This window comes from Protopterus annectens, chromosome 2.part1, assembly GCF_019279795.1.
Source record: "Protopterus annectens isolate FY-2018-M chromosome 2.part1, PAN1.0, whole genome shotgun sequence".
Classification (NCBI taxonomy): Eukaryota; Metazoa; Chordata; order Ceratodontiformes; family Protopteridae; genus Protopterus; species Protopterus annectens.
Genome location: NC_056729.1, coordinates 1,620,220,572 through 1,620,238,087, shown reverse-complemented (window position 1 = coordinate 1,620,238,087; position 17,516 = coordinate 1,620,220,572). Strand labels below are relative to the sequence as shown.

At 39.6% G+C, this 17,516-nt stretch overlaps 1 protein-coding gene across 2 annotated transcripts in view; it reads right to left on the bottom strand.

Moving 5' to 3' along the window:
• ALDH4A1 (aldehyde dehydrogenase 4 family member A1) overlaps window positions 1-17,516 on the bottom strand; it is a 677,659-nt gene that overhangs the window by 503,844 nt on the left and 156,299 nt on the right. For both annotated transcript variants that reach the window (XM_044063053.1, XM_044063052.1), the window contains exon 2: window positions 14,975-15,068. In XM_044063053.1, coding sequence (XP_043918988.1) covers window positions 14,975-15,068 — 94 coding nt within the window. The remainder of the gene's footprint in view (window positions 1-14,974; window positions 15,069-17,516) is intronic.

Genomic DNA, 17,516 nt, shown 5'->3' with positions numbered 1-17,516 from the left:
TGGCTCTGCTCAACAGGGGCACAGGAAAATAATTTTCTTGGGTGGCGAAAGCCAGGGTACCTTTTTGGCTAGGCATATATAAACCCTAGGGCTAATAGCTTAATACTTACCTATGAACCTATAAGGCCATGGAGAGAATCATCATGGACCTTATCAACAAGTATATAGGAGACCTTCAAACACTTGACCTGGCCTAGTTTGATTTTGTTAAAAAGAGATCTTGCCTGATAAATCTGGTGGACTTCTTCAAGAATGTCACCAAAGCCCTGACAAAGGCAAATCTGTGCATACAGCCTACCTAGACTTGGCCAAGGCCTTTGACACAATCCCCTACTCAGGCATCACTGAAAATCTCACCCAGCTGGGGGCAACCCATATACTGTCAGGTGGGTTGCAAACTGGCTCAAGTGACAGAGCACATACAGTCAAAATAGGGGACTCCACCTCCACCAGTAGACCCATTACCAGTGGTGTTCCCCAGGGATCAGTGCTAGGGCCCCTACTGTTGGGAATCTACTTTTCAGAAGTACAGACAAAAACAAAAGATCTACAGCTGAAAAGTTTGCTAATGACTACAAACTGGTAGCAGTCACTCAGTCCCCAAATGATGTCAACATTCTACAAGAAGGACGTATGCAAACCAATGATTGGTGCCAAAGCTATGGTCTTAAACTCAATGCAAAAAAATTATCCCCTTTGGCAAAGGTGATGTCCCTGTAGACACCCTAAGCTCAAAATCAGTGGTGAGAGATTTGGGCACACAGGTTGACAGCAACCTTACTTTTGATCACCATGTCTCCACACTGGTAAGGAAGGCCTTCTGCATTGCTTATCTCATAAGCAAGGGCATAGCTTCCAGAACAAAAAAGGTTATAACTCCCTGCATTCTTTCGTAATCAGGCCAGTAAAAGTGTACAATGCTCCATTTGGTATGTACCTAAATAGACACATGCAGCAACTGGACAAATGTCAACGGTTCCTCACAAAGAAAATTCAGGGTCTTCAGCGCATGTCTTACATGGACAGACTGAAATCAGTGTCATTATACTCTGTATCATACAGACTACTCAAAGGCGACCTGTGGCTTGCATACAGAGCAATCTGTGATCCTGCCTTAATGGAAATGCTGAACATTCATGAGTCAAATGGTACACGATTCACTTGCTCTAGGGACCTTAACCAAGCAGGTGACATCATCAGGACTTGGTGGAGAGAAAGATACGTCTCCCAGAGGATCCCTCTCCTCTGGAATAAACTTCCAATACAGGTTAAACAGAGACCTTCATTAACCCTTTATAAGAGTAAATGGACAACTGGATGGGAAACTGCAAATTCACTCCAGGGGTTTTATCTGTGTCCCTCTTGGATTTTGCAGCCGGTGCTGATTTGATCTGCCTATAATATAGACTATATCTCTAGACCCTAAAGGGAAAAAGGGTTGAACTTGACTAGGCTTGTAAGGGCTCTAGGACCATTAGCATAGTAACTTCCTATGAACATACGAGATAAAGTTAAGAAATGTTCTTTGGCTTGTAACCACCTCCAGCAGCATAACCAAGAGGCATTTTAGTGAGATTTACTGCACACGTTGCTAAGGGCCTAGTGGCTATTTACTTCCAGTCATTGAAAGAAGGACTGGTATTGGGTGAGGTCAGAATTTATGGTTGGCAGTACTTTGGCTTAGTCAAAAGGCACAGTTAACATGATTTTGAAGAAGCACGAAAAGCAGAAAATTAGAACTTGGATGGCATTCCCAGCCTCCTGAAGAACATTAAATATAGCTGTCCAAGAACATGAGAATACTGTAGAAGTAATCTGGAGGGTGAATCAGGCACTTCATGTGGATGTAATAAGCATGTCTTATGATGCTAAATTAGGCAAAAGAAAAGTAGGGACAAAAAGCAATGACCCCTTCTAGACATAAATAAGCCTAAAAAACAGTCAAGCAATTTTCAATTTTCTGCCAATGTAATTTAAAGAAATGTACATTCAAAAAAGTCAAGACTGAAGAGGAATGGTTAAACAGTGCTTTCCGGAGTGTGGAGCTGCATGTTTCCCTATGTATGTTTAGCCTTCTCGTTCGGTGAGCATCAAGCTTCCCTCTGGCCATTATCTTCCTTTCTTCATACAGCATTGAAGGACTCGATGACAGCAAAGTAACAGCTAAGAACTGCAGCCATCACCCAGCAGCAGTTAGGAGATTCTGTATGATCCTAATTCACCACAGGGTTGCCAAGTGTGGATATGTTTAAATTCATACCAAAATACAGTGCCATGCTATTTTGCAGGCCAACGTACCAGTTTTCTGCCACCCTGCTGTTATCTTGCATGCCACCCAGCCCCCACCAGAAGGCAGCCATGCTGCAGACTAAACAACCTCTCCCCCCAACAGCTGCTCACTCCATCACTTCCAGGCAGCCCTACTAGCAGAGACAAACTAGAACACTTGGGTCTTCATGGCTCCATTCCTCTGCAACACTCATGCTGGTAAGGATAGCCATAGCTATGTGAGGGATCAAGGTTTTGTATTAAAAAATAGTATGAAATAATTTAGAGTAAGCAGACACAGTGACTGTAATGTCTTTGGTGTGACATAATAATTAGCTGCTGAATAACCTTGGTGCAAACCGACTGGCACAAGTACTTGAAAACCTATAGATTAGGTGCCTAAGAGATCAGGTAATAGTGACTTTTTCAACCCCTGCATAAAATAACAGATCAAAATAGGTTCATAAGTTGGTACTAGGCAATCGGTCCTAGGGCCTATACAAGCCTAGCCATCACAATTCCCTGGATATTTCTTACCACAATATTTACTTCCCTGGACCCCTGTCTAGCAGGCTGACTGACATGATCCCCGGAGTGAATTTCCTATCTCCCATCCAATCATCAAGGTTCCTTTTGAAGACGGCCAAAGAGATGCTCTGCTTGGCATGTATGGGCATTTTATTCCAGAGTCTGGGGAGTCTCTGGGTCAGGAACCTATCCCTCCAGCATGTTTTGTTCATTGTGATGACAAGGTTTAGATCCCTGGAGCATGTGGCCCAGAGGGATTGGGATTTCTTTCATTGTAGCATGTCCAACAGCTCTGGGTTTGACATGGCCTTGTATGTTAAGCAGAGATCGCCTCTGAGTAGATGATATGCGACAGAGTATAGCTGGAGTTTTTTTAGATGGTCAGCATAGGGCATCTGCTTTAGGCCTGTGATTCTTTTAGTGAGGTATTTCTGCAGCCTTTCCAGTTGGTGCCAATGTCTTGAGAGGTACATACCAAATGGGGCATTGTATTCTACAATGGGTCTAATGAGGGATGAGTACAGTGGGACAATGACCTCCTTTTTTCTGGATGAAAAGCCCTTGGTGATGAGGTGTGCCACATAGAAGGATTTCCTGACTGTCATGACGGTGTGGTTATCAAAGGTGAGACCACTGTCCACCTGTGTCCCTAAGTCTCTTATCACACTTTTCGTATTTAGTGTACTGCCACCTATGTGGTAATTCATGGGTATATGTTTTTTTTTTCCCAAAGGGGATAACTATACATTTCTTGGCATTGAGCTTGAGCCCATGGCTCTGGCACTAAGCATCTGTTTCTGTAAGGCCCTTTTGTAGAATATCCACATCATTTGGGGATTCAATAATGGCTCCCAGTTTGCAGTCATCTGCAAACTTTGTTAGCCAGAGTCCCTTAGTGTTGGCCTGTACTTCAGAGAAGTAGTTGCCAAACAAGAGCAGTCCCAGGACTGAACCCTGCGGTACTCCACTTGTCACTTGTCTGGAGCTGGATTTGGAGTAGGCTATTTTACAGTCTGGGTTCTGTCAGTAAGCCAGTTGGCAACCCATCGAATGATGTAGGGATTAATGCCGAGCTTAGTAAGTTTATCTGTGATTCCAGAGTGGGAGATGGTGTCGAAGGCCTTGGCGAGGTCCAGATAGGCTGTGTGGACCCCCTTACCCTCGTCCACAGCTCTGGAGACTGATTCGAAGAAGTCAATCAGGGTCAAGGAGACAAGATCAGCCCTTTACAAACCCAAACTGGGTGGGGTCCAGTGTTTGAAGGTTGCTAATGTCTTTGTTTATAAGTTCCATGATAATACATTCCATGGCCTTGCAGATCAGGCTCGTCAGACTGATGGGGTGGTAGTTCCCAGGAGACAAGGTGGATCCCCCCCTGCAGAGTGGAATAACTGTAGATGTGCGCCACTCAGTGGTGCACTTCTCTCTGCACAGACAGTGCATGGAAAATGAGAAGCAAAGGCTGAATGATTTGTTTTCTGGCTGGAAGGAGAGGCACACTTTTCAAATCCTGTGGATGAGAGGTGTGATGACAAGAAAGGGTGTTATTGAAAAAGTGACAGAAAATTATATTTTTATCTACTGCTGTTGGACTGACTGGTCAGTCCCTCAAAGAGAAAGCAGTGAGTGAGTTTGCCCTGTTATTAACGACATTATCTTCAGAAAGCCGTAAGATGAAAGAGGATGATGCCTGGTAAAGCAGCTGCAAACACTTAACAGAGTGCAATTCCTTCCACAAAAGTAATGAAAATGCGTACTGCAAATGTTATTCTAAATTCTTCATGGAAAACTGAGAGGAGTCCATTAAGAAGCAGTCAGAACATTAAAATGTTAAAAGTTATCAGGCCTTGAAGAAATTTCCATAACAGTTTAACTACAACTCAGAGGCCAAAGTGTCTGGTACTTTAGTGTGGAGGATTCGGGCTGTAAACTGTTCATTAGCTGTATCCTGTAGCCCTAGGTTTGATTCCCTCAGTCGCCATTTGTCTACTGTGAGACAATGAGAAAGTCAGTTAATAAGGCAGTGATCCCAGGGCTCTACTGAAAATGGGCCTGAAACCAGATGGACAACCTGGTTGATAAAACATATGATAAAAACAAACAACAGTATTTTATTTTTAATACTATCTGACAGCCTGGCCAATGTGCAAGACAAGAGGGCTGTTTGAATTCTATTTTTCAGCTCAAAGGATAGATGTGAAGTGCACACATAAAGGCAGTTGGCTTAAAGTTGGGAGAAGTTTAAAAATCTTGCATAAAACTGGAACACATACTGACTGGAAGATAATAGGGACAAAGGATTCCCGTTCCATTAAATATTTGTTAACGAGACAAAAATCAGAATGAGATTTGTCTCTGTGTTCAAAGGAGGGGAGTGAGCAGCTAACAAAACATAATCCACTTGTTTTGAAGTTGTGTCATTTTGGCCTAAAAGGTAATGGGAATTAAAGGGTATGTTCGCCAGGGGAAATGCCCCCACCCAAGATTACAGACTATGAAAGTATTTAAAGCTGGGAATGTTACTACAGGCATGCATCACACAGGTTTGCAAATAGTGGTCTTTAACAGGGGTAGAGGGAGAGCAAGTTGGCTCACAATTCTCCAATAATAAACTGACAATATTAATTACATGCATAAAACGTAACAGTAATAGGACTAAAACTGGTGATTCTTGATGAAATATACATCTCACAAATGTAACAGCACAGTCTGATAAGCCTGAGTGAAGCACTAAAGTAGTAAAGCACTCACTCACCTACAAGTTAAGATGCTACTATGTCACAAGAGATGCCCAGAGTGAGAACGTTGAAGATATAGAGGGCAAGGAGAATTCGTTACTAGTTCAGTGCTTTAGTAATGCACTCCATCTTCATAACCTCAAGGAGTAAACTATCAACAAAAATAGGGTATTAAGTATATCACATGGCATTACTGGGCTTACAAATGTGTAGACAAAAAAAGGAATGGAAGGGAGTATTTGGTGGTTAACAGGAAGGCTATACCAAGTGCAAGGGATGGGTGTAGCTGCAGTGTCACTCATGTCCACTGTGGAAGGATGCTATACACAGAAATGATGGACACTAGGTGCCTATCTGTACCTAAGAGGACAGTAGTGTAGGTTATTTAAATTTAATGGAGGAAGCAGGAATAAATATCTGAGGAAGAGGCAATAGGAAGAATTTGTGCAGAATGATTGTTGGTCAAAATATTAGGGGACTTGGAATAAAGGGGGTCAGTAAACAGATTAAACTGAAAAACTGCAGGAGTTAAGATCTGTGGGGAGTCATGCAGGAGGCAGAACAACTTGATGGATGAACAACAGTGATACGTTGAGGCTTTCCTCCATGACTCCAAAATGTGTAAATTGTGAAGGTCTAAAACTGAACTGTATACAAAGTTATGCAATCACAGGATGACAGGGCTGAATCCTGAGGAGGGCCAGGGGAAATAAGCACAGACAAGAGCATATCCTCGGAGTGAGCAGTAAGTTTAAACTGGATGTGTCTTTGGCCACACACTAACTCTATCTGACCCACTGAAAAGAGCAGTGGGCATGGAAAAGTATAAGGCTTAACACCTGTTAGTGATACATTTTAAAGAAAAAGTGCTATGAGTTTCCAGCCTAAGACTTTGATCCACATTTAAAATGGCATCTGAGGTTAGGTGAATAAACAAAGCCTGGTAATGGACGTGCAAGACGTTATGAAGAGTCTCAGCTCTTCTAAAAGCGACCCCAGGTATCCAAAGCAATAAGACATTTATTCTTCTCAACTAAAGGGAAACAGGGCACAGGAGACAAAGAAAATAAAAAGGCATGAGCTTCCCTAGGCCATGAGAATTCTTCTTAACAACTGGGGGTCCATAAAACAAGATATGGTAGGGCAGAACCCTAATACAAAAGCTGGGACACTTTAAGAAGAAGAAAGCTGCTCCAAGAGCCAGGCTAAGATATGAATAAGGCTGTCCAAATGTAGTGAAGTGTGCAGAAGATGAGACAAATCAGGAAGAAGAAAAGGATTAAAAGATATTCAGAGTGTGTGTGTGTGTGTGTGTGTGTGTGTGTGTGTGTGTGTGTGTGTGTGTGTGTGTGTGTGTGTGTGTGTGTGTGTGTGTTCAGGCCACCAAGGTATGCATACTTAGAGACAGATGGTTGGACATTTAATGGAATGATTAGTTATTAAAGGAGTCTTGATAATACTGGAAGAGAATCATAAAATGGGTTGATACATGATGAAGCAGTGAGAAAGGATGAAGGCTGCTTTGTGTGAACTGTCAAGAGACTATAGCTTTTTAAAATGGAAGCAAGAGACACAGCAATCCACTGCTAAGAGACACTTGTGGACATGCTGAAAGCAGACAAATATTTGGGTTATCCTGCAATGTCAAACATATTTTGTGCCTTGGGCTTTAAGAATAAAATATTTTGATGGGGACCCCAGGAAACATGACCACTGGGAGAAAATACATGCTTGGTAGATATGCAGATTGCAACACCAAAAATGTTATATATATTGCATGTTGTAATACGTGCATCCATTTCTGTATTGGAGAGTCTAATAGACCCTTTAAGGACAGAATTTTACACCATCTAAGTGATATAATTCTCCAGAATAAAACTAATGCACTAAGTCAGCGGGTCTATATTATAACATCGAAGTTGCAAAACTTCAAATGTTATAATACTGACACCACTACATCGAAGGCTGAAAATAGCGAAGCCACGGAACATCAAATTCTTACCTAGGGCAAGATTTTGGTGGGCCGTTCTGTGACTTCGCTATTTCCTCCACTGTGGTGTGATAGTTACAGACCTTAGGGTGAGGGTGCGGGTTAAGGTAAGTGGATAGGTGGGAATGTATACATGGTTTAGTGTAGGGTTAGAAGTAGGGTTTTGTTAAGTGTATGTGTGTATTAATTAGTTTGTTTGTGTATAGTTTCTTAGGGTAAGTGTGCGATAGTTACGGACCTTAGGGTGAGGGTGCGGGTTAAGGTTAGTGGATAGATAGGAATGTATGTACAGTTTAGTGAAGGGTTAGAAGTACGGTTTTATTAAGTGTATGTGTGTGGATTATTTATTTTGGTGTGCTTGTGTTGTGTGTATGATTCTCGGAACAGTAAATTTTTTCCCTGGGAAAAAATTTGCTATTCTGAGTGTTCGATGTTATCACATTTCGAAATTCCAAGTTCGAGCTTATGGTGTTCGATATTTTGGAATTTCGATTATATGATATAGACCCAAGTCAGCATATCTCTGTTTATTCTGGACATAAATTTTGTTTATGGTGCTGGAAGTTATAAATGAGAGTCCAAGAGACAGTGATATGTTTAACAGAACTGACATAAATTAATTAAGATGGATCGCAGACTTACAGGCAGATAAAACACCAGGACTGAATGGAATGGCTCCTTTAAAGCTTTTATTGAAAGGGCGGAAACTAAGAAGATGAAGCTTTAATCGTATTGGCTCTCTACATCATCAGAATTCCTTTCAATTATTTAAGTGCAGCTCAGCCTCTTACCTACATTTTTTTAAAAGAGCTGAAAGATCTGAGGAAGGCATCAAGCCAAAAACGCTTATCTATCTTACAGATCTTACAAATATTTTTAACTATGTTTTATTAGCTGTGGTTTCTCATGAGTTTTATACCAGTTATTTAAGTTTATAATTGCTTTTATCTGTGCTTCAACCTCTCTGTGGTTGCAGTGCTTGATTTTTATACTTTTCTAACTAAGACTGACCAGGGACACACTTCCTGCCACAAGATGAATAAACCCAGTACGCCTAATGTAAAAAACACAGTAAAAAAACCCACAAAATTAGTGCTACAGTACACCAATTAAACAGCCTGAGCAACTTCGCTAGTGACTGGAATCTTTGTAAAAGTAGTCTTCCTTAGCCTAACTTCTTGGGTCCATTCTCTGAGCCCAGCTGGCTATCTAGCGGGTGACATACGGTTTTAACTTAATTTTGTGAGTTTCTCTACATTGTCTGAATAAGGTGCTGACTCAAATGCTTTTCCTAGGTAAAGGTAGGCAGTACGTACTGTTTTGCCCTTGTCCATTGCTATGCTGGCCTATTTGAAGAAGTCCAAAAAGTTGAGTATGCATGACCTGCCCTAGACAAAACCAAACTGGGCTGAATCCAGTGCATGCAGACTTCCTATAACATAATTTATTGTTTCCATGATAGTTCTTTGTAGGGCTTTGCATATGGGACTAGTCAGAGTTACTGTTCTGTAGTTAACTGGGACCATAAAGCCCCCCACCCCTTGTGCAGAGGAATGACAGTTGCAGCCCTCTGTTCACTTGGCACAAATGCTGCCTGTATGCTGTGGTTAAACTAGTGATTCTAATGGTCCTGATAGGTCATGTGTTATGCAATTCAAGAGGCATTCTGGGATACTGATGCAGTATTCTTGGCCTTGTAAAGTATATTGAGGACACATTCTCTAATAATATTTGGGAAGCTATAATCGGGGTAATTACTGAGGGGATTTTGAGGGGAGAGAGAGGATAAAACTGGAGCTACATTTGTCAGCCAGTACATTTTCAGTATCGTTTTGCTCAGTAGAGATGTCTCTAATTATTCCAGTTAATTTACTCAGTTACTGCTTGCACCTGATACACTTACATTTGAAATGGTGGCCAGGGGCGGCCTGTGCTATTGGACTGCCGGACTGCAGCCCCCTCAACTTAAAATAAAGAAAAATAAAGAAATAAAAAGAAACAAAATTTAAAAAATCACGGACTTTCGCGCACTAGTCCAGACTGCTGCTGCTGCTGAGACAGTCTGGAGCATGCGCATATTGTCTCAGCAGCAGTCCTGACTGGGAAACATGAAGAACAGAGCTCCCAGAAGTCTATGCAGTTTTAAACTGCACAGACTGTCCTGGAACTCACATCCGTCGGGGTCGGACTGCAACGTCAGCGGTCGGACTACAACATCAGCAGTCTGGAATTTGCTGCACTCTCATCAGGCGTCTATCTCATGACGGGCAGAGTCTGGTGTGGATTGGAGTTTGCTGCAGTCACACTGGGGGAAGATCTTGCGACGGGGATGTGCGCGGGCGGGTTTTCGTACTGGGATTTGGATTTATGCTACAGGGAAAGTTTGTACTGGGATTTGGATTTATGCCACAGGGAAAGATCTACTAGGGATTTGGATTTATGCTACAGGGAAAGATCTACTAGGGAATTGGATTTATGATACAAGGAAAGATCTACTAGGGATTTGGATTTATGCTACAGGTAAGTGTGTGTGTGTGTGTGTGGGAATGATCTACTTGGGATTTGGATTTATGATACAGGTGTGTGTCTGTGTAAATGCCCCAGGTGCAATATACTGGTGGTTAGACTCATGGTGGTGTGGTAGGGAATACCTCAGGCTTGAACCCTGTACCTTGTATGCAGGTGTTAAAGTGGTGAATTCCCTACCCACCACCATTTGTAAATAAATTGCAGATTTTTGCCTCATATTTGATCTGATCTGTTCCTCATAATATCTGTGGTTTGTAAATGTTGCAATGCTTGATATTTGATGGTGCAGCATTGTTGCCTCACAGCTGCAGGTTCTTAGGTTTGATTCTTGGCTGGAGTGCCGTCTTTGTGGGGTCTGTATCTTCTCCCTGTGTTTGTGTGGGTTTGCTTTTGTGTCCTCCCATGTTACAAAGACATGTCTGCATTATTTCTTCCTGGGCCTCTGCTGAAAATTGTTTTTTTATTCCAAGTCAGACTGTCCTGATTAACAAATGTTAAATAAAATTGACAGGCATTTGAATTTCAGACTTCAGGCTTATGAATGTTTAATTCCTTACATATTTGATGGTGCAGTGGCAGTATTGTTGCCTCACAGCTATAGGTTTTCTGGTTTGATTCTTGGCTGGGGTGCCTTCTGTGTGGAGTCTGCATCTTATCCCTGTGTTTGTGTGGATTTGCTCTGGTGTCCTGCCATTTTACAAAGACATATGTCTACAGTATTTCTCCCTGGGCCTCTGCTGAAAATTGTTTTTGTTCCGTCAGAAGTAAAATTGACAGGTATTTGAATTTGAGACTTCATATTCTTCAGAAAATGCATAGTAAAACAACTTTTTATTCTAGCAATAAATATATAGTAACACAACCTTTTATTATAGCAATTTTCTAAGTTTATAAGATGACTATTTGAAATTTGTCCTTATTTTTGGGACTGTATTACCCTGTTATTGGCTTTGTCCAATTTTTTTGTGCTAAGGTTGACAGCTATGGCAAGAACTGAATTCAATGAATATGTTTGAGGGCTGTATTCCCTCATTACTGGGTTTGTCCAGGTGTTTTGTGCTAAGAGGTTGACAGCTATGGTGAGAACTGAATTCATTAAATGATAGCCATTTAAGTTTCAGTCTTCCTCTCTTTCACAAAGCAGCTGATTTGGCGTACTGGTATGTTGCTCTGACTGTTTTGCACAGGGACCTTGGCAGTAAAATGTATGGTGATAACACAGCATTTTTCTTTCACAAAGCAGGTGATTTGGCATAGTGGTATGTTGTTCTGACTCGTTTGCACAGGGACCTTGGCAGTAAAATGTATGGTGGTAACACAGCATTTTATTCTAGCAGCTTTCCAAGATTATACAAGCAATGTTTAATGTGTCCCTGGTTTTTGCCCTTTTGACCCACCCCAATAAATTTGGCTTTTTCCAGATTTCTTGTGCTGCGAAGTTGAGATGCAGTTGAGTATTGAGTAGATTTTACAAGGAGCTGAGAGCTGCAGGGGAAGAGAAGTTTAGTGCTGATTATGCTAAGTCAGCTCGCATTGCTTGTAGCACAACAGGTTGTGTACTTGCTTTTGATGCAGAAGGTTGTTGGTTCTACTCCCATAAGTGGTGAATGCTGCTGTACTGAAAGTTAAGATACTAACTATGAGCCTGTTATCAGTTTGCCATCCATTTCCTATTGCAATATTACTAGCTTATTTTTAATGTAATTTAGGCAATTTATTCCTCAGGGCATCAGACACTTTATTTTTCGATGAAACCATGAAATATAAAGGTGATTGCTAGCAGCAACCTCTTCATTACAGATTTATTTAATGTGGAATTATTTAGATGACTTTTTTACTACTTCAGAGATTGTGCATATTTACTGATAATGGTGGACTGTAGAATTGTGCATATTTACTGAAAATAGTGGACTGTAGAAGTTTGAGTAGACTTTTATGATGGAAATGTTCTGAATTGGGCAGTTTTGTCATTGGTGCATGCGTTTTGTTTCATTGTTTACTGGAAAAATGTTCAAAGCAATAGGAAGGTGTATTAAAGAGCACATGTATGTTTCATATGCAAGGGGCCTATGATTTGAAATCAGCCCAAAATTAATCTTTATCTGCCACGGGTAAAATGTATTTTCTTTGAATGTGGGCTTCAATGTTGTTTCAATGAATGTGAGTTTCAATGACAGAGAAGTTTTAATGCCAAGTTTGTTTAGCAGATGTCTTAGTGTTTGTGCTGTAAAATGCAAAATAAAACTTTCAAATGAAGTTCAAATCATCACAGAAGTAAATCAGTATGCACGTTAGTGTTTATGGTAAATGGAGTGAAATAGCCAAGTAATGGATCATTGGAATGGCTGCAGGGGGAGGCTCCATTCGACCATGGTTTTGTGAGGGGGAAGGGCGGCAAACTTAGGCAGCCCCAGCTGAACCATACCTCCCAACTGTCCAGATTTTCAAAGAATGAATAGATTTTTTGCTTCTTATTTTTGATTTGTTCCTCATAAAATTTGTGTTTTTCTGGCAAATCATTTAGGAATTAAGTCACTAAATAATGACACACTGAGTTTCAGACTTCATGACCTTCAGAAAAATGCATGCTAAAGTAAGACCTGTTCTATCAACTGTCTTAGTTTATACAAGAGCAATTTTTAGTACTGTTTATATGTTTCCCCAATATATTTGGCCTTGTCCAGATTTATTGCATTAACAGGTTGAGAGGTACATGCAAATAAATTGCTTTATAGAATTAGGCATAGCCAAACCTCTCAACTGTCCCTGATTTTGGCTCAAAATGTTGCTCTTCCCCTAATGATCCCTCTGCAAAATAGCAATTTTGGAAGAAAACATGGAGGGTTTATAATTAAGAAATAACTGTAATAATCAGTTAGATTACTTTTATTTCAGAAATGTATGTAGATTCTTTTATTTTGTCAGCTGCTCAAGTTAGCAGTACTAATATTAAAGTATCCCTTCTTTGACAGGTTCCCAGCTGTATTGTGTTGCTATTTTATATTTTTATATCACATTTATGGTCCATTTTTCATAAAATTGTGTTTTTTGGCAAATTAGTGACAAATCATTAAAGACTGAAGTTAGAAAATAATGACAGACATTTGAGTTTCAGATTTCATGCCATTCAGAAAACTCATACTAATGCAAGACCTCTATTATCTTTCTAAGTTTATAAGAGCAATATTTTAAAAATTGTCCTTATTTTTGGGCCTTTGTCCCATTTCTTTGTATGGCTTTGTCCAGATTTCTTGCTCTGAGGTTGAGAGGTATGACAAATGTGTCAGGGCCATCACAAGTCAACCAGAGACATTTCAAACTGTGACATACCTGTTGCACCCCACTCCCCATGTAGTGACTCTGGATGTGTACCAGCAAGGCAAGGAGTAGTTATGCAGTGTAAATGTGCAGAGTATCCCCCCCATCCAAGGTAGACACAAGTACTAGAGTGGCTTTTCATCTGTCCTTGATTTTTACAGAATGGTCTGGTTTCTGTCATATTTTTTGTACTGTTGATTTATGCTTATTACTCAAAGTGTCTGTTGCTCTGTGTTTAAGTAGCAATACTTTAATGACCATTAGGTAAGCTTGGCTGAGATTGCAAGATGCAAGTAAGCTTTAATAAGCATACTGTTAAAGAATTGCCAACACTGAAAGCCTTTCTGTTGCCATGTAGAGAATACTTAACTAGATAATGTATAAGCCTTGGGTATTGAAATGCATATGCCAGTATTTGTAATAAAGGACAGGATTACATTATTTTAAGTCTCATTACACTTGGAGACTTCCAGTCATCTCTGCAGGCTTTACCCGTAAAAAGAATGCCAATCGTGTGGTCCATAACCTGTACAGTAATCCTTTTAGTGTGGTCCATAACCTGTACAGTAATCCTTTTAAGCAATGTATCTTGAGCTTATTTCTTGTTTGCTTTTCATTTTTACTTTGATCATGTTTTCCCATGAAACAAGTAGATGTCAGGCAGCAGGTCTTTTTGGATAAGGAACATATTTTACAAGTGGGGCATCAGAGATTTCTACTTTCAGCATGTTACTTGGTACTTTAATAAAGCTGAATATAAATTATAATTAGAACTGCAGTGCAAGAAGTGGTTTGAGTTGAGGGCTGCTTGTTTTTCTTATACTTGATTTTGGCTGGCATTCCATTAATGTATTTAAAAAAAAGTAATTTATTTTTTCATGCCTCACAACCTTTTTTGTTTCCATCTAGATATTAAGCTGTCATGCAGCCAATGCATTGAAATATTTTTATTCTTCTATACTTCATTTTGTCTTGATTGGACTCTCATAATGACGGTTTGGCACCCAGAGCAGTATATTTAGTTTTTGTGGTTTTGAGCATAGCTCCTCCCCTTTCTAGTTGGCCACACCCTGTCCCATTGACCCCACCCATTCAGCTGTCTCCTGCAGCCCCCCTTTGATTTGAAGTCACCAGCCGCCACTGATGGTGGCAGTGGTGAATTTCTAACTAAATTAAAATACATTTTTTGCAACTAACAGTAGACAAAGTCACATTCATTTTCCTTCAGATACTTTTAAAATGATATCATATGCAAAGTTTCTATGGAACCTCACTTAGCAAATGTGAAATATGAATATGTTTTACGAAGCAAGACTGCTTTGCATTTTTATAAATGCTGTTTATGATCTGGACATCAGGGACTATGAAAATGGGAACAATACTCACCTGTTTGTAAAATGGGAACAATACTCACCTGTTTGTAAGTTAACAATGAATTCACACCTCTGTACAAAGATCAGGTGGAGTAGACTATACTGCATTCTAACTTCACAGGTAGTAAAATGCAAGGTGTCAGATGAAAAAGTGGGCACTGATTGCAATTACTACTATGGCAAACATCTCTATCTAAAACAAAACAGTAAATAAAAGTAAGATATTTTACCTTCTGCAAGGCAGCCAGCTCTGGACTCCCCCGTCTAAATTCAAGGACTGGCTCATTCTTTATATCCTTAATTTCAGAGTGTATCAGGCGTAGCCTACAGTAAAACCAAGTGACACTTTAGATTTCCTCTGATTTAATCACAGTTTAATAAGCATGCAAACAGTTTACAAACAGCACAAATTTTAAAGTCTGCTATTTTCTATTTTCTTTTTCCTTTGAATAATGTGCAGAGCCTGTGTAGTAAATCTTTTTTTTTTTTACACAGCATAAGAAGTTTGATTTGGGGTTTCATGAAATTTGAGAGTGTTTTGGCACTGTTATCTCTTACTGAAGGCTGTTCTGAATGCCCACAACCCCTTTTAAGAAATATATTTTCTTGTACCTCTTATGGACATTCCACTTTGTATTTTCAAGTTATATTTTCTTTTTATCACACATTTCTTTCTCAAAGATCATACTCACTTGGCCTCAATGGATTCCCTTAACACCCTATCCTTCTGTTCATGGTCATCTGGATGCATGCACAACTATTACCCAATATTCCATTACCCAACATTCTGCTACCCATCATTACATTACCCATACTTCCCGAACATCCCTGATTTTCAGTGGCATTGCTGATTTTGTTTCAAATTTTTATTCCATCCCATCTAAAAGATTCTGTAGCAGAACAGAGATAGATGCAATCAGGAAAAAAACAATGCCAAGCACTGCATAGGAAAATATGTATTCTTCAAAAAATACATGCCAATGTAGATCATCTTATTCTATCAGATATCTTTTCCAATGGCATTAATATCTAAAAAGCATCCCTTGTTTACTGCCTTTATTCTATATGTATAGTACTATCCCTGACTGGTAATAGGCTCACAACTACGCTGTGACTGAAGTTAACAGTTAAAGCTAGTGATTTGTGCTGTGAATAAACTACACGATGAAGACCAGAGTTTGATTCCGTAGAATCTCCACCTGAGGATCCCAGATGAGTAAGTTACTTATTTACGCAGTGCTCACAAGTTACTATAAAGTTACTATAAAGGTGTAACTGTGACTAATGAGTGTTACCTACAAACAGTGAAACACATCTGGAAACAATGATAGAGTGAGATGGATCTTAAAGGGTCTGAAGATTAAATGGACCTTCAACAGCACTGACAAACCACTGTTCTAAAAATCAAAAAGTAGAAACTACAAACACCTAATTAAGAATAAAAAAAATTAAAAAATAAAATAAAAACAAAAAACACCACTATGGGTTACTGAAACAGAATAAAGAAAGAAAGCACTCAATTTATTAATCAAGAACTTCATCAGAATGAATAAATCAGCCTAATGCATGGATTTTTACAATATACTTGATGAATCATATGATCAACTAAGCTGTCCAATTCTTTTTCATTTAAACAAAATTACCTCTTATAACCAAAAAATATGGAAAAGAAATACCTTTATACTAAACACATTATAACCGACTCTTATAGATACCATATATATTATCTACATCTAATTTAATATATGTGTGTGCGTGTGTGTGTGTGTATTTTTTGTTGTGTCTTTTGGCTTTTCCCAGTTAGGGGTCACCACAGCGGAACTCCGGTCCGCTAATGACTGGCAGTAGATTTTTACGTGCCGAGTTGCCAGCCCTGATACACAACCTTCAACGAAGGTACGCCCATTCACACATGTCTCCACACAGAAGACGCTCTAACTGAGAATCGAACAGGACAACATCTTATTGTGAGGCGACAACGCTACCATTATGCATAAAAAATATATAGATAGCAATAGAGATATATACATAGACACAAACACATTTGAATAACTTCTATATTACCATTGTGTGTCTTTTAATAAACATTTAATGTATAAACCATCATTAAGACCTGGATTTTATCAGCCATTAATAAAAATTGCCACCTCAGTTCTTTGTTTGCTAAATCCATATTAAAATCTTTAACAAAATTACAGTTTCCATGATCTACCAGCATACAGACAAATTTCATAAACTCAGTACATGTTAGGGAGTGTTTAGCTAATACGTTGTTTAACATCTTTATTTTTTAATAGCCAGATTGTGCTCAAAATATATTTTTTCATTTTATATTTGTTTACCAGGATAGTACGACTGGGTGGTTAACCCTTTTCAGTGGAGGCCCAGGGAGAAAAACCCCAAGTTACATTCAGTCCATAGCATGTTCAAGATACAGACATATGAAATCATAATTATGGTAAAAGGTAGCATAGGAGAATGTAATCATAGGTTGAAAATATTAACATAAATTGTACATTTAAAGAAAAATTCACACTTAGTACATAGTATAAGAGCAATACAAATATAGAACAGATTTGTTCAACATTTCATCAGTCAATCTTCTTCTTCTTCTTTCGGCTTTTCCCGGTTAGGGGTCGCCACAGCGGATCACCTGTCCGCTCATGATTGGCAGTGGAGTTTTACAGTGTCGAGTTGCCAGCCCGGTGCCCAACCTTCCACAGAAGGCACACACATGCACACACTCACACATAGGGCCAATTTAGAGTGTCC